This window comes from Panthera leo, chromosome B1 (assembly GCF_018350215.1).
Source record: "Panthera leo isolate Ple1 chromosome B1, P.leo_Ple1_pat1.1, whole genome shotgun sequence".
Taxonomy (NCBI): Eukaryota; Metazoa; Chordata; class Mammalia; order Carnivora; family Felidae; genus Panthera; species Panthera leo.
In genome coordinates, this window is record NC_056682.1 from 200,433,744 (window position 1) to 200,457,765 (window position 24,022).

At 46.8% G+C, this 24,022-nt stretch overlaps 1 protein-coding gene across 25 annotated transcripts in view; it reads left to right on the top strand.

The window, feature by feature from the left end:
* Positions 1-24,022, top strand: part of KIAA0232 (KIAA0232 ortholog) — an 84,511-nt gene that overhangs the window by 25,372 nt on the left and 35,117 nt on the right. For 14 of the 25 annotated variants that reach the window (XR_006202043.1, XR_006202044.1, XM_042936955.1 and 11 more), the window contains exons 2-3: positions 8,846-9,342; positions 15,632-15,820. Coding sequence is in view for 15 of the 25 variants with exons in the window: in XM_042936955.1 (XP_042792889.1) it covers positions 9,112-9,342; positions 15,632-15,820 (420 nt within the window). In the remaining 10 variants the exon portion in view is untranslated. Of the gene's footprint in view, positions 1-8,845; positions 9,343-9,760; positions 9,898-15,631; positions 15,821-19,424; positions 19,526-20,327; positions 22,282-24,022 lie in introns of those variants that run through there. The other 11 variants (XM_042936964.1, XM_042936967.1, XM_042936969.1 and 8 more) reach the window with 10 other exon arrangements.

Consider the following 24,022-nt stretch of genomic DNA (forward strand, 5'->3'; position numbering starts at 1 on the left):
TGCCTCAAAACACGTAGAAAGCTGGACCGCAAAGGAGCCGTTGTATTTCTGGGGTCATCCTCTGCACTCTGCCACTCTGAGTTCTTTGAATTTGTAGCAGAGAACTAAGCTACTGGTTAACAAGAGGGAAGGCTTCGAAGTGACTAGAAGCTAGTTTCTTGTAAGTGACGGAGATTTCATAGTTTATTGTTTTTTAAATTTTTAAAAAATGTTCATTTATTTTTGAGAGAGAGTGAGAGAGAGTGCGAGTGGGGAAGGAGCAGACAGAGAGGGAGACACAGAATCCAAAACAGGCTCCAGGCTCTGAGCTCTCGGCACAGAGCCCGACGCGGGCCTCGGACTCACGGACCGCGAGATCAGGACCTGAGCCGAAGTCGGACGCTTAACGGACTGAGCCACCCAGGCGCCCCTCATGCTTTATTGCTTTAAGAATAGTAAGGAAATCGAGTATTTTTTGTCTTAAAAGTGAAATAAATTTTCCACAAATACTATTCTTCATGGAATCCGATTAGTGAAGGCGCCTGTAGGTGTGAATGTAACAACTCGAGGGGGTGGTTGGTAACAATACCTGCCGTTTGTATGACACCGTAGGACATGCAAAGGCCACCAAATACACAGATGTCGGTCTCGTTTGCTCACTGAGCAGCGTCGTGAGGGACTGAGCTGCTGGGAGGGCAGGTGTGTATTACGGTTTCACAGGTGAGGAAACAGACCCCAGGAAGTTACAGGCACGAAACCGGCTAGTAAGTAGCGGAGGTGAGAGTGACTACAGAAAGCTCCGAGTGGTGGCTGCTGGGCTGTGCGCTCCCCACCTTTCCGTGCTGCCTTCAAGAACGGAACAAGAGGGGCGCCCGGGGGCTGCTGGTCAAGTGTCCTACTCTCTGTTCTGGTTCAGGTCATGATCCCAGCTGTGCCTGCTTGGGGATTCATTCTCTCTCTGTCTCTCCCTCCCTTCCCCTCTCCTCCTGCCCCTCTCCCCCACCACTCGTACTCTCTTTCTAAAAAATAAAAATTAAAAAAAAAATTTAAAGCCATAAGTGGTAGAAACTTCATTTAATTGTAGCTATATGTATATTTTGAGTCCTTGGTGGAAACCATTTAAAATTTGATGTAAAAAAGAAAAAAGATATTCTAAAATAAGTATATTATTGTGAGACCTTATAAATTACCACCAAATGCAGCCCAGTCTTTAGGATGACTTGGGTCAGTCTTGCTTGGGAGACAGACACTCGAGATGGTCCAAGGGTCTTTTCTTCTCTTGTGAACCTCTGGAGAATCAAATGTTGAAAAATGAAGCAAAACAAAAACCTTTTGAGTATAAACAGTGATACTTTTTCTTCAAAACTCTTTTGGAGATTTTGGTTATATTGAATGGAATTTAACTTCATACTGGCTAAATTTCACATTTGGAAGGAGTATAAAGTCGAATAGACAGTTTGAAATTGGGGTGTTTGCCAGCTGTGTTCTTGAACTTGCCAGGTGGACGTTCACGGGTTTTGCCTCCGCTTGTCAGGCCCCTCCCATCGTTTTGACCATGTGATAGATCCTACCCAAAATGAGTTTTAATTTAACAAAAATCATGAGCCAGCGTACCTAGGAGTCTCCTTTCCGTTCAGAACTGGAAATAGACTCTCTTTTGGTCCAGCCTTCACCCCTCTACTGAAGGCTTGCTGCTTAGGGAGAGGAAGCTTAGTTCTGGCCCAATCTTCTGTACCTGGCAGTTTGAGGCTCACAAGAAGGAGCACGGACACTCTTTGGCTCCAAGGACATTCAGACCTGCTATTATGGTGCAGGAAGAGCCATCGTGTACCGTTTCCGTCTCCGATCCCTCACTACCAGGATTCACTCAGAGGTGTTGCACACACAACTGCCAGGGCGTCTGGGGGCACCACACTTACGAGCCTGGGCTCTTTCTCTGTGGTTCTCTGCGGTCGGAACCATCAGGAATAAAAAAAAGATCATCACCGCTAGTGAGTCTAGGGATCTGGCCCATTATTTAAAAATTATATGGGGTGCCTGGGTGGCTCTGTCGGTTAAGCATCCAACGCTTGCTTGATTTCAGCCCGGGTCACGATCTCACGATTCTTGGGATCAAGCCCAGTGTTGGTGTTGGACTCTGTGCTGATAGTGCGGAGGCTTTTGGGATTCTCTCTCTCCCTCTCTCCCCCCTCCCCCACTCGTGCTCGCTCGCTCTCTCTCAAAATCAATAAATGTTAAAAATAAATAAAAGCCATATAGAATCAGCTATTGAACAAGTTCGAGGAAGAGTTCTGTTAGAGGTGAGAATGCAAGGGAAGGTTTTAACCAGTTTGGTGAGATCTTGGGAGGTCAGCGTGCTTTGCTTCATTTTGCATGTGTATACTTATTTTTTTTTCTCACCCACTTCTTGAATCCTTGAACTTGGCTAAGGAAGGGTGAAATCTCTTAATGACAACAAACCTCTATGGTTGGTTTGAAACCATGTTCTTTTAAAGTGCGCATAATGGTGCCTGGGTGGCTCAGTGGGTTAAATGTCCGACTTCTGCTCAGGTCGTGCTCACGGTTTGTGAGTTCGAACCTGGCTTCGGGCTCTGTGCTGACAGCTCAGAGCCTGGGGCCTGCTTCAGATTCTGTGTGTGTGTGTGTGTGTGTGTGTGTGTGTGTGTGTGTGTGTCTGTGTCTGTGTGTGTCTGTGTCTGTCTCTCTCTCTGCCCCTCCCGGGGTCACGCTCTGTCTCTCTCTGAAAAATATTAAAAAAAATTTTTAAGGGTACATAACAACAACTAAAACAGCATTTCTCTCTGTCTTCACAGTGAACAAAGTCTGTCATGGCATGACTATTTAAGGCCTTAGTGCATTTAAATAATGAAAAAAAAGCCTTACACTAAGTTGTTTTTGTGTGAAACTAGTATTTTAAAGGTTCTGTTGCGAAGACAAGTGTGTCGATGTCATGAACGGCCTTCTTTGCACATCCCTACTCCCTGGGTCTGACATACATTCTAGGATTTGGTTTCCTGCGTTTTGTTCAGCATTTTTGCATCTGTGTTCATGCGGCGTATTAGTCCGTGGTTTTCCTTTCCTATAATGTGTTGGGTTTGGGGTCAGGATAATGCTGGCCTCATCATGTGATTTGGGAAGTGTTCTCCTTAATTTTCTGGAAGAGTGTGGATAGACACGGCATCACGTTTTCCTTAAATATCTGGCGAGATTCAGCTTTGAAGTCTTCTGGGCTGGGAGAGTCTTTTGTGGGAATGTTTTAAACTACAAATTCTGTCACTTTTCTAGATATGGGGCTACTTATTCTTTCTTTTTGAGTGAACTTTGGTGATTTGTGTTTTCAAGGAACTTGGTCAATTCATCTTTGTATAATTTATTGGTGTAAAGTTTTTTCTGACATCCCCTTGTTATCCTTTTTAATCTATGGAACCTGTAGTGATCTCACCTCTCTCCTTCCTGATGGTGGTAATTGATGTCTTTTCTATTCAACAGTCTGGCTGGAGGCTTGTAAAGGACTTTGTCTAAAAGAATCAGCATTTGGTTTCATGGTGTTTCGTTTTCTGTTTCACTGGTTTCTGCTCTAATATTGCCTTTTTCTGCTCAGTTTGGTTTCATTTGCTTTCCTTTTCTAGTTTTTTTTTAATGTTTTTATTTATTTTTGAGAGAGAGAGAGAGCACGCGTGTGCGCACATGCCCACACATACTCGCAAGGGGGGGGGGGGGTGGCAGAGAGAAGGCTCTGCTTCAGAGAATCTGAAGCAGGTTCCAGGCTCTGAGCTGTCAGCACCGAGCCCGACACGGGGCTTGAACTCATGAACTGTGAGATCATGACCTGAGCTGAAGTTGCACACTAAACTGACTGAGCCACCCAGGCGCCCCATTCTTTTCCATTTTCTTAAGGTGAAAACTGGGGTCCTTGATTTGAGAGCTTTCCTACTACATGCTCTTGGTGTTATTAGTTTCCCCCTAAACTGCTCTAGCGGCATCCTAGAAATAGCACGTCTTGGGTTTTCATTTTCCTTTGGTTCAGAATACTTTCTAGTTTCTCCTTTAATTTCTTCTTTGCTCTGGTATGTAGAGTTATGTAATACGTTTCTGTTATTTATAATTTGGTTCCATGTGGTCAGAGAATACGTTTTCTGTGATTTCTTAGTCCTTTTAAAGTTTGTTGCAACCTTCTCTATGGCCCAGAATATAGTCTCATATCGAATTCGAGGATAATACTGCCGAGTCTTTTATATCCTTACTGATTTTCTATTTACTCCTTTCAATGATTGAGAGAAAGGTTTTGAAATCAAGTATAATTGTGGATTTGTTTATTTTTCCTTGAAATTCTGTGAGTTTTTATTCACACATTTTGAAATTTTTTTTTTTTAATGTTTATTCACTTTTTGAGAGACAGAGACAGAGTGCAAGTGGGAGAGGGGCAGAGAGAGAGGGAGACACAGGATCCGAAGCAGGCTCCAGGCTCCCAGCTGTCAGCACAGAGCCCGATGTGGAGCTCAAACCCACCAACTTGGGCTCATGATCTGAGCCGGAAGTCGGACACTTAACCGACCAAGCCACCCACATGCTCCTCTTCACGCATTTTGGAAACTCTACTACTAGATATATAATAAATAGGACTGGTATATCCTTTTGATAAATTGACCCCTTTATCATTGTGAAATGACCTTTTTCTCTGTTAATACTCTTTGCTCTGAAATCTGTCCCATTATTGTAGACCCTCAACCTTGCTTTATGCTGGTGTTGGCATGATGTATCTTCTTCCATCCTTTTAACCTATTTGTGTCTTTATTTTTGATGTGGATATTTGTGTAAGCAGAGCATATATTTGGGTCTTGCAGTTTTAGAGTCCAATCTGACCATCTCTGCCTATTATTATTATTATTATTATTATTATTATTATTATTATTAAATGTTTGTTTATTTTGAGAGAGGGCACATGTGATCGCAGGGGAGATTCAGGGAGAGAGGGAGAGAGAATCCCAAGCAAGCTGTGCGCTGTTAGCACAGAGCCCATCACGGGGGCTCCACCTTAGGAACCATGAGATCCTGAGCTGAGCCGAAATCAAGACTCAGACACTCAGCTGACTGAGCCACCCACACAGCCACCTCTACCTTTTAATTGGTTGGTTAGACTGTTTACATGGATTATTACGAGCTCCTATCTTATCCCAGTCTCTCCCAAGTGGCATTCTACCATTTCACAGAGTGTGACAGGAGCGTGGGTAATCGTATCACATTTTCTCCGCTCCTCTTCCTGCTGTGTGGCCCTGGGTTTTGCTTATACGTATGTTGTAAACCTCGCAACAGATAGTTACTATTTTTGTTTCAATCATTGAATTATCTTTTAAAGATGCTGAAGTAATAAGAATGTTTCTGGTGCCCTTTGTTCCTTTGAGTGGATCCACGTTTTGTTTTAGTGTCATTTTCCTTCTGCCCCAAGGACTGTCTTTATCATTTCTGATGTCTCTGCTGCTTTTGCATGTCTGGAGAAGTCTTTGTTTCCCCTTTGTTTTGGAAGATTTTTTGAGGAGTACAGAATTCTAAGTTGCTGGCTTTTCCTTTCAGTCTTTTCAAGTCTTTTTTGCCCCCTTGTCTTCTCATTTGCCTGTTTCCAACAAGAAACCTGGTGTCCTCATTCTCTTTGCTCTGTTACACCTCATGTCTCTTCTCTGTCTGGTGTGAAGCATTCTTCCTCTGTCACTTGTTTGAAGGAGTTTGTTGCCACGTGCCTCGGTGTCATTTTCTTCATGTTTCTTGTGCTGGGAGTTCATTGAACTTGGATCTCTGTGTTTAGCTGTCATCCGTTTTGGAAGAACGTTGGCCATTATTTCTTCGGATATCTTTGTTGCCTTCTGTTTCTTCTCCAATTACACGTATGTTAGATTTCTTAAAATTGTCACGGAGCTCGCTGAGGCTGTGTTAATTTGTTCCTTTCTCTCTGTTTCATTTCGTATGGTTTCTTTTGTAGTTGAAGACTCTGTAATTGGGGCGCCTGGGTGGTTCAGCTGGTTGAGCATCCGACTCTTGATTTTTGGCTCAGGTCTCATGGTTCATGGGATCGAGCCCCACTGATAGTGCAGAGGCCGCTTGGGATTCTCTCTCTCTTTCCCTCTGCCCCCCCCCCCCCCCCAATAAATAAATAAACATTAAAAAAAAAACCCTCTGTTATTTTTCCTTCTGAAATGGCTAATCTGTTATTAACCCCATCCTGTGTACTTTTCACCTCAGATACTGTCATTTTCATCTGTAGATGTTTGACTTGATATCTTCTGTTCTCTACTCATCCCCATATGGCGTTTTTCATAACTGCTTCAAGGGCCTTTTCTGCTGATTCTAACTTTTGTGTCAATTCTGAGTCGGTTTCAATTAATCTATCTCTTCATGTCTACTTCCTCTGTGTCTGTTTCTTTGCATGTCTGCTGATATTTTATTAGATGCCAGCCGTGGTAAATATTACTTTTTTTTTTAACTTTTTAAAAATGTTTATATTATTTTTGAGAGAGAGAGAGCAGGGGAGGGGCAGAGAGAGGGAGGGAGGGAGGGAAACAGAGTATTGGAAGCAGACTCTGTGCTGTTAGCGCGGAGCCCGATACGGGGCTTGAACCCATGAAGCCTGGGATCGTGACCTGAGCCGAAGGCAGACAGACGCTTAACCGACTGAGCCACCCAGGCGCCCGTAAATTTTACTTTCTTAGGTGCTGCATATTTTTGTGTTCCTATAAATTTCTTAACATTTGTTCTGGGGCTGAAGCGAAATTAGTTGGCAATGGTATGGTCCTTTGAGGTCTTGCTTTTAGGATGTGTTAGGCAGGTGCCATTCTGTCTAGAGTCAGTTCCTTCCCCCTCTCTAAGTCAGGAGCTTTCTGAGTGGCCAGTGTCCCTGAATTAGGAGGTTTTCCCGTCTGGCTGGTGGGAAGCAGGCACCGTCCCTCCCCTTGCTGAGCGTCAGGTCCTGTTTGGGATGATCCCTTCCTGTGCTTGGGCAGCTCCTCCCATGCATGCCCGGGTGCTGGACTCTCGAGGGTCTCCCTCTAGCAGTCTCTGGTGCCGTGTCCTGTGAGCCCAAGCTGCCTTCCATTCTTTCATCTGTTTCCTTCCGCTGTTGCTAAAAGTCCTCCCTCTGTCTTGGTTGATCTTCATTGAATGAGTACCGGCTTGTCACCTTGCTTCAAGCGATGTCCCCAGAATTCCCTGTCGTGCTTAATTGCTGATCTGTCTGGCATCCTGAGTGCCAAACATATCGAAGAACTTATGAAAAATGTTTTGAGAGTCAGCTGGAAAATTTCAGCAGGTAAAAATTATAGAAAAAGTTTGCTTTAGTTTATCTAGTTTCCATAAATCAGAAAAGACAGTTTTGTAAAGAAAATTTTAGAAAGAAGAATATACGTTAATGACAAATTAATAACTTAGTCCTGTGGTAGATTTAAACATTTTTCTTTATATTTTAAATTTTTTTAAATGTTTTATTTAGTTTTGAAAGAGAGAAGGCAGGGAGGGAGTGGCAGAGAGAGAGGGAGACACGGAATCCAAAGCAGGCTCCAGCCTCTGAACTGTCAGCACAGAGCCTGACACGGGGCTCGAACCCATGAACTGTGAGATCATGACCTGAGCTGAAGTTGGACGCTTAACCGACTGAGCCACTCAGGCGCCCCTCTTTATATTTAGTGATTGTAAAACTCACTGTGTAGTTTTTCATGAAATGCAAGAAACAGGGACTTAAATCTTTGGGGAAGTCTTTTTGACTTGATGCTTTTACTAACCTCAAACATAATTTTTGAAAGTCACTTTTGGTAACCCTCATATTGTCTGCTAAAATTCACGCAAACGCTGAGCCAAGGAGATTTACCTGCCGTTGTGTTGGTTTTTATTTTCTGGCGAAATAAGTTCATCAGAACTCTAACATAGGAATGTTATGATTTGATAAGGCCACTGTTCGAATAGTTTGACATATGCACAGTAGGTTAACTTAGGGGAAAAGACTGTTAAGAGCATGGCATCTGTCGCACAAGTAAGCAAACCATCAGCCAAGGTGTGGTAGCGACACCAAATACAACGCTACAGCCTGGCGCGGCTCTGAGCCGGATCCACGGTTTACCTTAACTTCTGCGAAATAAGTAAGTGGTGAGCAGCTGTGCAAAGCTTTTAGCCATACGAAGCGATTGATTGTCTTTGTGAAACCTTCAATGAAAAGGACTCATTTTTGACCAGCGTCTGAACGAAATGACAATTCAGTTGCTTGTTTCCGTACGCTTAAAAATGAACTAGTGATTTGTTACCACACACAGCCTTCCGGCGTTACAGATGAGCAAAGTTTTACTAGCCCGGTCTCTTCAGATAGCAGGATACATGTCTTTGGGATTGAGCGTAAGCACAACAGTATAAAGTTCTGAGTTTTCCTTTCTTTTGAATGATATTAAGCTTCTAAGGGTTTGAAATGTCACTTGGCTTCAGATGTCAAAGATTACCGCGAAGAGAAATCAGTGTTCTAAGACACCAAATTTCTTTTTTTTTTTTTTTTTTAAATTTTTTTTTTTTTTTTTCAACTTTTTTTTATTTATTTTTGGGACAGAGAGAGACAGAGCATGAACGGGGGAGGGGCAGAGAGAGAGGGAGACACAGAATCGGAAACAGGCTCCAGGCTCTGAGCCATCAGCCCAGAGCCTGACGCGGGGCTCGAACTCACGGACCGCGAGATCGTGACCTGGCTGAAGTCGGACGCTTAACCGACTGCGCCATCCAGGCGCCCCTAAGACACCAAATTTCAATAAACAGTTTTTTTGGATTTTTTGCTCCAAAAGGTCAGTAACTTAGTTTGTATCTGTATATAACGCGTGCCTTTCTTTTCTCTCCCGTTTCGTAGGTTCTGCCGGAGACTTCCATCTGGCCTCAATGTGAAAGTAAAGTAAACCACGTCTGTGTGTGTGTTGCTCCCAGGATGCTGATTCATTGGTCATGTCTGAAGAGGGAAATTCTGGTCTAGATGGCTGACAGCCCGCGAAAATAGATGCTTATCCTAGATGTCCGGCGTCTCTCCTTTTTACTGGAGTGAAAATCCCCTCCAGATACCAACAGAACGTCACCTGCAGAAAATGCCTCGCATTTTAAGGATGTCAGCAACCTAAATTCATGCGCCCAGTGTGCACAGTTGTCGTGGACGGTTTACCATCTGAGAGCTCCTCAGCCTCTTCTCCAGGCCCCGTACCTGTGTCTGAGATGTCTCTGCTCCATGCTCTGGGCCCAGTGCAGACCTGGCTGGGACAGGAGCTGGAGAAATGTGGCATCGACGCCATGATTTATACCCGGTATGTCCTCAGCCTCCTGCTGCACGACAGCTATGACTACGACCTACAGGAACAGGTACTTCCGTGTCTTACGTGTTTTGTGAACATGCGTGGTTGTGTCTGCAGGTTTGTGTGTTCTCTTCAGGGAGCGCTTTTACGCTCTGGAGCAGGCTGGCGGGCTGCCGCGGTCCGCAGACGTTGAACCTGCCAGGGGGCATCGACGCGCTGGGTCACAGCACACTGTTTAGCACAGCGCTTTTCTCCGCACTTGGCCTTTCTCCCCGTCGATCACACTCTGGCTCAGGCCCCCCCGGCTCTCGTCAGGGCCCGGTGAGGGCTCGACGGCCCCCTGCCTGTGAGCCGCACTGCGCCGGGTGCTGGTGTCCGCCATCAGGAACGTCACACGTCGGGACGAGACCTTTTCATCGTTGTGTCTGTTACACTTAACGTTCTGAAGCTTAACGTTTCATTTTCATGTTAAACTGCTTGTTCAGCAAAGCGTGTGACATGAAGCACGTGACTTTGCGGTACGTCGTCGTAGATCCCCCCGGGAAGTCGGCCCTCACGCAGTTCATTTGACTTCAGTGCTGAGTTGAAAGTGAAAAGTAAGCAGATCCGGGTTCTCCAAAGAGTAAGTCCGACTTCAGGGTCCCCCTCCCAGAGGAGGTACTGAGAGTGAGGCCTACCGAGAGGGCCACACGGTCGTCACCGGGGACCACACGGGCTCTGGGTGACCTCCACGTACCACGTTCGCGTGACCCAGAGTGTTTGGTGGGCAGTTTCTGTTGCTGGTTTTTAAACCCACCGTCACTAACACTGAAAGCAGGGGTAAAGTTTCATTGACGGAAGAAGCTGGCTTTGCCTTCCAGACCACGGAGAAGCCTCCAGGTCCTGTCTATAAGTACAGAATTTTGCCAGCGTGTTTTACCATTGGTCCCTCATCACTTGTTACAGACGTGTTTTCTTCCAGCTGGACACAGCTGTTTTCCCTGCTGCCAGGTTGCTTGCTGCCCTGGCTGGTGGCAATGAGGTTGGCGTTTTCAGGGGTTTGACTTAGAACCTAATAATCAGAAAATGTGTCATTTTGGGAGTCAGTGTTTTGTATAATTTCCTTACTAGGGCTCTATTTTCCATCCTCTTTCCAGTAAATGTAAAGAATATATTTTTAGAGGCGCGCCTAGGTGGCTCAGTCGGTTAAGTGTCCGACTTTGGCTCAGGTCATGATCTCACGGTTCAAGGGTTCAAGCCCCCCACATTGGGCTCTGTGCTGACAGCTCGGAGCCTGGAGCCTGCTTCGGATTCTGTGTCTCCCTCTCTCTCTGCCCCTCCCCTGCTCATGCTCTGTCTCTCTCTGGCTCAAAAATAAATAAAACATTAAAAAAAAATTAAAATATTTTTAGAGGCAAATAAAATGTTAAATCTACAAACATGGAAGAATTATTATTATTATTTTTTAAGTTTGTTTCTTTTGAGAGAGAGAGAACACAAGTGGGGGAGGAACAGAGAGAAAGGGAGAGAGAGAATCCCAAGTAGGCTCCACACTGTTAGTGCAGAGCCCAGCATGGGGCTCGAACTCACAAACTGTGAGGTCGTGAGGTGAAATCGAGTCAGCAGCTTAACCGACTGAGCCACCCAGGTGCCCCTGGAAGAATTTTTATTTCCGGAAATGAGGACGATATTTCTCTTAACTCAAAACTCATGTACTCTTAGGGTTGTGTGCTAACAGTATCTGCCTAGAATATTTTGTCAACGTTAGTAAGTTTATTAGCACGAAGTATTTATGTCCAGCGTGCTGTAGCACAGGGATTAAGCTTATAGTTGAACACCTCTCTGAGGAGATGTGTTTGTGATTCCTCTGGTTCCTTTCTTAGTAGGGCTTGGGGGGCCGGGGCAGGGCACCTATCTGTGCCCAACTGTTGGATCCACCTTCCAGAGTTCTGCTTCATCTGTAGGGAGCGGGAGGATGAGGGCTGGTGAAAACAGAACCTGTGTGCAGTTACAAGGAGAATCCAAGGGAAATCGGGGCTTTTAAAATACCCCTCCCCTCGGCCCAGTGCCAAGTGCCATGCTGATGGGGAAGGTCAAGTTGCAGATGATACTTGTTTTTAACAGGTGACCTAGGAGATCGGGTAGACCTGATGTTACTTTTCATGACTCAAGGGGAGGTCGCGCTCACGGTACCCCCGAAAGGGAGTCCAAGTGCGGAGCCGAGGGCAGTCTCCCTGGTAGGGGAGTGGGGGGAGGGGGGGCCTTGCCCACCTTCTGTGATTCAGATGCCAGCTCGCAGCCCTGCTCCCTGGCCAGGTGTAGTCCCTGATGTCTGGGTCAGATGTGTGGTGGCCCAGCTCCTCATTTGGGCCAAACGACTCCACCTTTGGGTGTTTGTTTCCTCCCATCTTACCCTCAGTTCGTGAATACGTCTAACCTTGACTCGAAGACGGCCAGCCAGTTTTAAGGCCGTTGCTGCAGCTTCTAGCCTTATCTGCCATGTCTAATCCCTCAGTTTTCCTAATCTTGGTTAAAACACACCCACGAAGAGCTCTTGAGTTCTCAGGAAGGTTTTGCACGTGACTTTGGCCTCAGCTGCACAGGATGATTGGGTGGGAAGTGAGGCTGATCAGACCGAGGTCTTGATTGAGCCGGAAGGACGAGCAGTTCAGCGCCAGCCTGTGATTTGAGCAGGATCCTAATGCAGCGGCCCCAGCGAGCAGCACCTCCCGACCCGCGGGTGCCCTGGGGGCGCCACAGTCACCTCGTTTCTACACGTTCTTCTTTCTCTTTGCTCTTCGTGTCTTTCTTCTTTTGGTCGTGGCCGCCAGACTCTGGAAGATGCCCGCTCACGCCATCCGGAGCTCACCGGTGTTGTCTCCAGATGGAAATGTACACCACTGTCCTGACCCGGGCTCGGGCCCAGCCGCCACCGCCCGCGGGTCCTTCTCGCTCCTGATGAGACCGCGCCGTCTGCTTCCAAACGTGATGTTTTCACTGGCGATCTCTTCGTTCTGGTTATTAGAATGTATTCTCTTTCCCGGTAGATTAGAAGGTCCTGGAGGGCAGAAATCAGATACTCATTTTTGAAAAATGTTTGCTTTCTTGTGAAATAATTTCGAACATGGGAATAATGAGAACATGACGGGGAACTCTCGTGTATTCTTAGTCACCCGTTGATCATATTTTCCTGCTTTTGCTTTATTTCTCTCCCCTCCTTTTGGTACTCTCTTACCCTAAATCAATCAGCGTGTGTTTCTTGAGATGGGGCTTTCTCCTCGCCACGTGGATACAGTTAGAAGACTCAGGGAGGGTAACATGGGCACATCATGATATCCTGCCGGTTTTCCCCTCGTATCAGCTGTCCAGTGATGCCCTTCATCGTAACTTGCCCCCACCCAGGATCCAGGTTGAGACTGCGCCTACGTTCCCGGTGGCACCTCTTTACTCCTCTAATCAGGAGTAGTTCATAGCTTTCCTTTGTGTCTCCCCACATCCACATTTTTGAAGCTAACAGGAGAGTTGCTTAGCAGAATATCCTTTAACTCTGGGTTTGCCTGATGCTTGCTTCTGTGTAGAGATCGCTTACGTGTTTATGGCAGTGACCTCCCGTAAGCCACCAAGTTGCCTTCTTCGTCATGCGTCATGGCAGATGCACACGACGTCCGTCTGTTGCATCGTGGCAGTGCTGGCTCTGGTCTGGGGACGTCTGCCAGGTTTCTCCCGTGGGAAGCTGGACGCTCTTTTCTGTGTAATCATCAGGTGACCCGTTTGGAGAGACTGGCAGTTTTCTCACCCGTAGAGGATTCCACCTGAATCAGCTGTTAACTTTGATGGTTGCAAAGTGGTGATTTTTCTAACTCCGTTATCCCGCTGCATTTTGTAGCGGCCATTCTCCCGTAATGCCTTTACCTTCTCAAATCAGTAGCCCGGTCACGTAGAGAACACCACAGCGTGCCAAGGGCAGTGCCGGACATTTCTCATGTAGGCCTGCCTTATTTGGCCTCCGTACCACACCTTGGAGGGAAGTAGTATTTTCTCTGTCTCCGCTGGTGTAGCAGTGCACATTCAGAGAGGTTAGGGGATCTGCCTGAGGCCACACAGCAGTGAGTTGGGATTTAAACTCCTGTCTGTCAGATCCAACGTGTGCCTACTTTTATATTAGAGAGTTTTGCTGTTTTTGTTTTCATACATAACAAATAGTTATTGAATGAACAATGTAAGAACACTCTATTGCAAAGGCAGGCTTTAGAAACTATGTGGAATGGATTTATTGTCTTTTAATGCACTTGTGGTTTGTAGAAGTGGGGGGAAGGCCATTGTTAGTTCACAGTTGAAGTTTGAGTGGAGTCCCTCTAGGGTGAAAGCGAGTGCCACGGCAGCGTGTGCTGCGGGGAAGCTTGGGGCATCACGTCTCTAACTCTTAAAATAGACTGGAGTTAAATTATTAAAAAATATTTTACAGTCTGACGATTGGCTCAAAGGGAAGCTGTAGTGAAGCCATAATTTAAAGGTGGGACTTTACTTTTCCTGCCTGGGCTTGTGCTGGGCTGATGGTCAACACCAGGTTCCCTGTAATCTGTCATGAGTAGGAAGAGTCGTCTGAGGAAGATAGGACAGCTTTTCGCTATGTCATTCGTAGAACCCCACATTCTTAATCTTCCCTCATCATTAAATGAAAACCATCATCCGAGAATTTATTACAGCGTCTTTTCTGGTCTTTATATTTTAATGTTCTCAGTGTTGTGAAAGCTCTATCAGCAGCCCGTGATGATGACAGAAAGCCCAGCTCGGTCTGGCTTCAAAGGAAGCAGTGCTCACAATGAGCACACATACCCTGCGTACGGCCACGCGTCAGAGCACTCAGGCCCAGGGCTCCCGGCCCCAGGGGTGGAGGTGCTTAGAGACAGTGGCTAAGTTACTTGCCCAGGGTCACACAGCTAGTCAACTTGGGATCCCTTGTTAATGTCCAGAGGCTGGGGCTGGCCTCAGTGGCAGCTGGATACAGGGCCTTCCGTGGAATCAGTGCCCCACCATGAAGCTTGCCTTCTCTATTGCTTTCCTTTTCAAGCTTCACCGTCCCCTCCCTGCTGCAAGCCCAGATCCACCTTCATTTAAAAATTTTTGTTTACATTTATTTCTGAGAGACAGAGACAGAGCGCAAGTTGGGGAAGGTCAGAGAGAGGGAGACACAGAATCTGAAGCAGGCTCCAGGCCCTGAGCCATCAGCACAGAGCCTGACACGGGGCTCGAACCCACAGAGTGAGATCATGACCTGAGCCGAAGTCGGACGCTCAACTGACCGAGCCCCCCCGGGCGCCCCTCCCACCCTCATTTGTAAGAGTCCAGCAGGAAGAGCAGGGTTTCGTCCTGGTAGGCCAACTTGGTCACGGCCCCATCCTGACCCCAGCTCCTAGGATGAGGGGACTTTGCTGGCTGGGCTACAAGCACCTGGAAGCATAAGGACTAAGAATTGGAGAGGAGGTGCCCCGGAGGAAGTCTGGAGTGATTAGGCGGCCGAGCCACCAAAAAGAAGCCCTCTCAGAGTACCTGCATGCAAAGTACACTTTCATCTATTTTTTTTTTAAGTTGATTTATTTATTTTGAGAGCGAGAGAATGAGAGCGACAAGCAGGGGAGGAGGAGAGAGGGAGGGAGAGAGGATCCCAAGTGGGCCTCACTCCAGCAGCGCAGAACCTGATGTGGGGCCCGATCTCACGGACCGTGAGATCATGACGTGAGCTGAAATCAAGAGTCGGATGTTCGCCCGACCGAGCCCCCCAGGCGCCCAGTAGCACGTTCTTCTAAAATGCTGCCCAAGTTTGGGGAAGTGTCCCTGGCTGTACTACACTCTGAGATTTGTGTTTGAAACAAACCGCTTGCTGTGTTATCCACTCTTCGTGATTTGTTCTCTTTGTTTCTTTCTTTGAGGAGTTTTATCTTTGTCCACCTCCTCCAAGATTGTCCTTTCGTGCTCATCCCTCAGTCTGTGTGATTGCTTTAGGTGTTCTTACAATGTTAGGTCTTTTTAGGTTCCAGATGGGGGGCATCCATCGATTCTGCACAAAAATACAAGAGGGTTTTTCCTTAAGCTTTTTTTTTTTTTTTTCCTTGGGGCATAAAGTACATCCCGACCAGGGTAGTGATGGGCGAATTTTCACAAAGATCATATCTATGTAATGACACTCAGGTAGATAAATAGAACATTACCATCAACACAAGTCCCCGTGTGCCCTGCCCAGCCTCAACCTGTGTCGCGTGTCCAGAGGAGAACCCAGTAGTGTGGCCTGTTTCCCACCCCTTCCTCCTGGCACTTTGCCTCTCTGTCCTGCCCTGAGAGGCCACCCCTGGCTCTCCTGGTCTCTCTGTCTCTCGCAGGGCCGCCATCTTCCTCCGCGTCTTGCCCTGGGCCTAGAAGGGGCCCATTTCCTGAAGGAGAAAGCAGGCTCAGATGCCAGTGCTCCCGTGCTTGCCGTAGGCTGCCCTTGCCTGGCACAGCTGTCTCCCCCCGCCCCCCGGTCTTCTCAAGGCCTGGATGCTTCAACAGGTCCATATGCTTCAGCACAGGTTTGTATGCTGGCTTGGTTGCATACTTTACCTGGCTTTTCTGGTTAGTCTGGGCAGGAGACCTTATTAAGTAGTCTGTAATATAGACTATTATTAAATAGTAACTGGTCTGCTGCCAGTCCCTTTTTTATTAATGTTTATTTATTTGGGGGGGGCGGAGAGTATGAGTGGGGGAGGAGCAGAGAGAGAATCCCAAGCAGGCTGGATCTCCCGAATTGTGAGATCGTGACCTGAGCCGACATCAAGAGTCAGACGCTTCACTGACTGAGCCACCAGGTGCCCCACTTTTTTTTTTTTTAAAGACTTCTTTAGAGCAGTTGTAGGTTCACAGTAAAATTGAGAGGAAGGCACAGACGTTTCCTGTACATGCCCATCTCACGTACAGAGCTACTCCACCGTCCCCCTCTCCCACCCGAGAGGTACGTTCGGTACTGAGCCTGCATTGTGTAATCACCCGAATTCCATAGCTTGTGTTAGGATTCGCTCTCTGTGTTGGACACTGCCTGGGTTTGGACAGGTGCATGGGGACTGACCTGCATCCGTCACCACAGTGTCCTACAGGGGACTTTCACTACCCCAGACGTCCTCTGTGCTCCACCTGCTCATCCCCCTCTCTCCCAGGCCCCGACATCCATGGGTCTCCTCGTGGCCTCCATAGTTTTGCCTTTTCCACAATGTCATCTGGTTGGAATCGCACAACGTGTGGACTTTTCAGATTGGCTTCTTTCACTTAGTGATGAGCATTTGAGCTCCCCTAGGTCCTTTTGTAGTCTGATAGCTCATTTCTTTTTAATGTTGAATGGTATTCCATCATCTGGGTAAACCACAGTTTTGTCTGTCTGTTTAGGTACTGAAAGCCCTCATTCCTGGTATAGGGTGTGTCAGAATTTCCTCCTTTTAAAAAAATTTTTTTAATGCTTATTTATTTTTGAGAAAGGGAGCGTGAACAGGGGAGGGGCAGAGAGAGGGAGACACAGAATCTGAAGCAGGCTCCAGGCTCTGAGCTGTCAGCCCAGAGCCTGACGCGGGGCTGGAACCCATGAACCATGAGATCGTGACCCGAGCTGAAGTCAGACACTCAAATGACTGAGCCACCCAGGTGCCCCAGAATTTCCTCCTTTTTTAAGGCTGAGTAATATTCCATTGTATGAAAATGCCACATTTTGCTTTTCCATCCCTCAGCGGACACTTGAGTTTCTTCCATGTTTTAGCTATTGTGAATACCACTGCTGTGAACAAGAAACAGTCTCTCTTTGAGACACTGCTCTCAATTTTGGGGGGGAGGTGTATAACCAAGAAGTGGAATTGCTGGGTAAATACGGTAATTCTGTTAATTCTGTTTCAAATGTTTTGAGGAACTCCCAGCAGCTGTACCATTTTACATTCCTCCAGCACTGCCCGGGGTCCAGTTTCTCCGCAAAATCACTAACACTTTTGTTATTTATTTTTATCGCTTATTTTTATAGTAGCCATCCTGATGGGTGTGAGGTGGTATCTCATTGGGGTTTTGATTCCCGTTTTCCCTAATGTTTAGTGATGTTGCACGTCCTTTCATGTGCTTATTGGCCATCTGGGTATCTGCTGTGGAGAACTGTCTGTCCAAGTCCTTTGCCCGTTTTTGAATCGGGTTGTTTCTTGCTGTTGTTGAATGTTAGGAGTTCTCCATATGTCTTAGTGTTAACCCCCATCGGGTACACAGTTTGCAAATCTTTTCTCCCATCCCATGGGTTGCCTTTTCACTCTGTGACAGTGTCTTTTGATTTAAAAATTTTTATGAAGTCCTATTTATTTTTTCTTTTGTTACCTGTGCCTTTGGTGTCCTGTCCGAGAGATCACTGCCAAAACTAATGTTGTGAAGCTTTCCCTATGTTTCTTCTAAGAGTTTTACAGATTTAACTCTTATGTTTAGGCCTTTGATCCATTTCTAGTTAACTTTTGTGTATGGTGTGAGGTAGGGGTCCACTGCCCTTCTTTTGTAAGTGGAAGCCCAGTTTTCCCAGCACCATTTGTTGAAAAGATCGTCCTTTCCCCATCGAATAGTCATGGGACCCTTGTTGAAAATCACTTGCTCATTTTTGCGAGTGTCTATTTCTGGTTTCTCTGTTCTGTTCCTTTGGTCTCGTCTTTGTCTTTATGCCAGCACCACGCTGCTTTGGTTACTGTAGCTTTGTTGCAGCTCCTTTTAAATCTCCTAACTGAGGTGTATTTTCTAGCTCAGAGCCCGTCATTCTAGAAATGTAGCTGTATTATTGCATTATCTCTGTTTTCCAGAGGTTAAGAAAGAATAATCCCAGTACTGACTACTGAGTAGGGCTGATGACTTCTTTATTCTTGGGGCCACTAGTGACGTGCTCTCGCAGCCTGCCAGCAGTAGGTTAGCATTTCTCTGCCCGGGGGAGAGCTCGCATCCCAGTGTGCCCTGTGAGAGTGCTGTCCTCCTTAACAGTACTGCTGCAGCTGACCCGCCCCGGCTTCCTCAGGTGTCTCACCGCATAGGCTGTATTGCAACGTACATTTACTCCATACACATTGATTAAATACACCTTACACATAGGGAATACGAAAATAAAGTCAGAGTGGGAGCTAGCACCGATGATGGATACACAAATTCATGTCTACAGACTTCCTAAGATATCATAATAAAATGTATTTTTGGGGGGTAAAATCTTTTCATGGAATAGAGAAATGGTTTTGAATATAAGTAATTGCATTTTTACCACGTGCATTTCTGCTTTTTGTGGATGCCCGTGACATGCCAGACGCTGTGGCAGGCACCAGGCATACAGAGCTGACTAGGGATGGTCCAGGCAGGTGCGGGATCTGTGAGACACTCTGGCTGTGCAGAGCTTGGGACACCGCGTGCGGGGGTGGGGGCAGGGGGAATGGCGGAGGAGAGACCCTTTGGGCAGGTGGAGGGAGAAGGAAGGGAGAGTGCACGCGAGGTCACAGAAACAGGAAGGGCCTGATGTCATGAGGCCAGAGAAGAGCAGGGCAGGGGTGCGAGCGGGCGATGAGACGGGCAGGGTGAGCAGACGGACCCTGACGAACCTGATGTGCCGCGTTGGGGGCTGCGCGTCAGTCCCCAAGACAGAAAGACCCTTGGCTCTCGACAGCCAGCATCGCAGGGTGGCCTGTGAGCTGCTGGGTAAGCTGCGTGGGCACCTGAGGGCAGGGAGGCCAGCGAGGAGTGGTCACTGTTGGTGGAGGACCCAGGTAGAAAAACAGATGTCGTTAACCTGAAACGATGCTGGTTTTTAGAGGCAAGTCGCCGTTCTTTTGAGCAGTGAGAAGTGGATTTGTTACTAAGGCCCTTCCTCCCATTCTAGCTATGTCTTTCCTTGGCAGGCAACCAAAATTTTAACCTAAACTGGCTTCCGGGGGAAAAAGGTCTCCCGTAACTAATAGGGGAGGCCCCAGCCTGTTCGATTCAGAGCTTTGACAGTGTCCCCGGGACTCCCGCCCTGCCTGTCTTCTGCCCCCCTCTGTCGGCTGGGTTTTGCAGCCAGCTTCCAGGGAGGTGGGGGGCCAGTCGCAGGGAGCGTGGTTCTGGCATCTGGAGGATGCATTCCCCCCCCCCCCCCCTTTGTTTTCTGCTCACTTTCAGGTGCCCATTTCTGATTGGTCCCATGCCTGTGTCTGAGCCAATCTCTGTGACCGAAGGGATGAAACGACGCTGATTTGTATGAAGCCAATTGGGGCCTGAAGGTGGGGGTGGCACCAGTCTCATTCAAACACTTGGTGCTTTGGGTTTTTCAGGGCGCTGCTGGCCGGAAGGTGTGGGTGGCAGGGGTGGATGCTGGCAGCTCCCGGCAGACGTCACTATCCCAGCTGTACTTCAGGGTGGCGTGTGTTCCTTTCCTTCCTCCCGCTCCCAGTTTCCTTTTTGACAGAAGGCAGCAAGAGGAAGTCAATCAAAACTCTGGCCTTATGTCACCTCACAGTAGTGTCTGGAAAAGTACTTGGTAATAGGTTTTCATGCTGAGAAAGTTCTTCAGCCATCTCTTCTTCTGGTACTCGGTGATTGTGTGCTGTCTTTAAGACTATGGCTTTGAAAAATCGTGCTTGATTTTACTGAGTTTATTGAGTAAATATTTGGCACATGTCCAATACTGTACGTTTGCCTCTAAGTGGACTTGTAATGAGTGTAGCATAGGAGACTAAAAACACAACCGTAAACAAGATAGAAATGTCTTGACCTGTTTTTTTATACTGTGTTCTTTTAAAAGCTGATTATTCAGTGCTATTGTTTGAACAATACATTCACTCAGTACATGAAGCCAGGGAAAAAATGGAGTAAGGGAGCTCTCAAATATAAGTGGAAAAAACAGAATGCAGAAAACTGTACCTATGGGGCACCTGGGTGGCTCAGTCGTTTGAGTGTCCGACTTGGGCTCGGGTCATGATCTCACGGTTCGTGGGTTCGAGCCCCGCGTCGGGCTCCGTGCTGACAGCTGGGAGCCTGGAGCCTGCTTCGGATTCTGTGTCTCCCTCTCTCTCTGCCCCTCCCCCACTCAACACTGTCTCTTAAAAATAAACGTTAAAAAATAAGAAAAAAAGAAAAGTGTACCCACTCTGCTGCTGTGTACCTTTTGCTACAGACTTGATGTTTCTTAATGAAGTCAACCTAAAATTATAAGGCGAAACAGCGTTTATCTGCACAATTTATAATGCAGTGAGGCCATTCTAACAGCTAACTAATAACAACACTGTTCGGGTCACAAATAATGGCAAGCTGCTTTGTGCGTTTTCATTCTGTCGGAAGTAAAAGCCCGCAGACTCCCCATTCCGGCCGGCTTTGCCGCAGAGTGTTGTCCGAGGTCACTGCAGATCCAGCCGCGGTTTCCCGCTTGACGCCGGGCAAAGGAAACGTCTGTGTCTTACAGTCTGTGTGACTGTTCAGTCGCGAGGCTTCTGCCTGCCTTTCACGTAGACGAGACTCATCTGCACTGTAATCATGTGCTGAAAGGCACACAAGAGGAGAATCTAACAGTTTTATAAATGCTTTCTGGACAGTTAACGTGTTAAACGCACGCCTGTGGGTTAATGCCAGCATTTGGCAGTATCTGTGTGAAAGGACCTTTTCAAAGATGAAGTACGTTAAGTCTTCCTCTAGATCAGCAATTAACAGGGCAGTTAGGTAAGAAAAGAAAAGACATCCAGATTGGAGAGGAAGAACGAAACCCGTATGTTTCATGCTTGAAACGATCTTGTGTATAGGCAATCCTAAGGAATGGAGTGAAGAAAATTCCATCTACAGTAGCATCAGAAAGGGCAAAGTGCTTAGGAGTAAGTCTTGTCAGCCGGAAACGTCATTGAGAGAAATGAAAGGAGACCCTTGTAAGTGGCGAGACCTCCCGTGTTCATGACCAGCAGAGCCCACGTTCGTAAGACTGCGAAGCCCCGCTCGCTGATGTGCACCCTCAGGGCAGCCCTGTCCCAGTCCCAGCTGCCTGTGCTGCAGAAATTGGCAAGCTGGTCCTAAAGTCCATATAGACATGTGGGCTCAGAATAGCCCAAAAAATCTTGGAAAAGGAGAACAGAGTTGGAGGACTCGCACTTCTGACCCCAGAACTTCCTACAAGGCAGCACGCGTGCAGCTGTATGAAACAAAACAGCATTCGCTGTGTTCCGTGTGTTTGAACGGCACCGTGCTGTGCGGGAAGGATAGTCTTTTCAGCGAGAGGTGCCGAGACAACAGAGCAGCCATGTGTGGGAGAAGGAGGTCGGACTCCTGCTTCACGCACACGCAAGTATGAACTCCAGCCGGTTTCTAGACCTAAGTGAAAGGAGCTAAAACTGTAAAGCTCTTGGAAGAAAACGTAGGAGTAAGGCTCCATGACTTGGAGTAGGCAGTGATTTCTAAGATCTGACACCAAAACAAGCAGCCAAAGAAGACCTCAATAGATTAGACTGTCTCACAGTGAAAGACTTTTGTGCCTCAAGGGACATCATCAAGAAAGTGAAACAAAAAACAAACCTGGAATTGGAGAAAATGTTTGCAAATCCTGTATCCGATGGGATGTGTGTTCAGAAGAGATACTTATAAAATGGGCCAGTATTTGAAAAGACATTTGTCCAGAGAATATGCACAAGTGGCCAGTAAGCACATGAAAGATGCTCCCTAGTCATTAGGGAAATGCAAACCGTGGTGAGACATCACTTCACACCCATTGGGGTAACTAAAATAAAACCCCAGACGGTGACGAGCGTTGGTGGGGATGTGGAGGAAGTGGGGCCCTGAAACGCTGCCGGTGTCGTGGGGATATAAACCTGCTTTGAAAATTGTCGGTTCTTCGGAAGGTGGAACACAGAGATGCCTGTGACCCAGCAACTCCACTCCTAGGTCTGTAATCGGAAGAAGAGAAGACATACGCCCATCAAAAGCTTGTGTGTGAGTGTTCGTAGTAGCCGAAAGGTAAAGCAGTCCGAGTGCCCGTCAACAAATTAGTGGACAGAATATGGTATGTGATTGCAGTGGAATAATATTCAGCCCTAAAAGGGGTGGGGTGCTGACACGTGTCGCAGCGTGGATGAGCCTTCAGAACATTGTACTGAAAGCAGCCAGACTCAGAAGGAGATACATCGTATCCTTCCCGTTTGTAGGAAAGGTCCAGAATAGGCCAACCTGCAGAGACAGTGGGTCAGCAGTTAGCCTGCTAATAGCACAGGGTTTCATTGGAGGCGGTGAGTAGGGTTTTTTTTGGTTTTTTTATTTAGTGTTTTATTTTTTTATTTACATCCAAATTAGTTAGCATCTAGTGCAACAATGATTTCAGGAGTAGATTCCTTAGTGTCCCTTCCCCATTTAGCCCATCCCCTCTCCCACACCCCCTCCAGCAATCCTCAGTTCTCCATATTTAGGAGTCTCTTACGCTTTGTCCCCCTCCCTGTTTTTATGTTATTTTTGTTTCCCTTCCCTTATGTTCATCTGTTTTGTCTCTTAAAGTCCTTATGAGTGAAGTCGTATGATTTTTGTCTTTCTCTAATTTCACTTAGCATAATACCTCCAGTTCCATGCACGTAGTTGCAAATGGCAAGATTTCATTCTTTTTGATTGCCGAGTAACACTCTGGTGTGTGTGTGTGTGTGTGTGTGTGTGTGTGTGTGTGTGTGTGTATATACATACATACCACATCTTCTTTATCCATTCATCCATTGACGGACATTTGGGCTCTTTCCGTAGTTAGGCTCCTGTCGATAGTGCTGCTATAAACATTGGGGTGCATGTGTCCCTTTGAAACAGCACACCTGTATCCCGTGGATAAATGCCTAGTGGTGCAATTGCTGGGTCGTCGGGTAGTTCTATTTTTAGTTTTTTTTGAGGAACCTCCATACTGTTTTCCAGAGTGGCTGCACCAGCTTGCGTTCCCAGATGAGTAGGTTTTAAAATGAGATAGGGGAAGGGTGCTTGGGTGGCTCTGTCGGGTAAGCGCCTGACTCTTGATTTCAGATCAGGTCTTGATCTCAGGGTCGTGAGTTCAGGCCCCGCGTTGGGCTCCATGTTGGGTGTGGATCCTGCTTAAAAAAACCAAAACCCCAAAAAAGATAGTGGTGATGGTTGCCTAATCACCACTGAATTATATTGAAAACCACTGAATTGCACACTTTAGAAGAGTAAATTTTGTGGTATGTGAATACAACTGTTATTGTAAAAAATTAGCATTAACAGACGAACATTTGTATTTGATTTTGATGGTAGAGAACATTAACTATGTTCCCCAGAGAAGCAAATGTTTTATCTCCTCTCCTCCCCAAGAGTTTTGTCCTTCTCATTAGTAGGGCTGAGAACAGAAAATCCTACTGAATTAGAGTTTGAATTCCATCAATAAAAACATTGTGAGACTTTCTCTGCTTTTTGTAAAAGTACCTATAATTATATCCTTGGTGATCCTCTCGGCCTGCCAAGTTGAAAATATTGTCTGGCTCTCTACAGAAAACGTTTGCTGTTCCTTGGTCCCTTGCTCTAGCACCTTGTTTCTTCTGCCTGGCATCTCCCCTTCTCTAGTCCAAACTTGTCTTCGCTCTTGCAAGGCTCCACTTCAGCCACCTTTCCTTCCGTAGGAAGCCTCTGCTTAGCAGCAAAGTGAGCTTCCTAAGTGCTTCTTGAACCATTTCTAATCGCAACAGCCATACCCCAGTCATTTGCTTCTGTGTCTGTATTTCGCACCAGACTGTGCACGTCTGGCAAGCAGGGACTCTGCT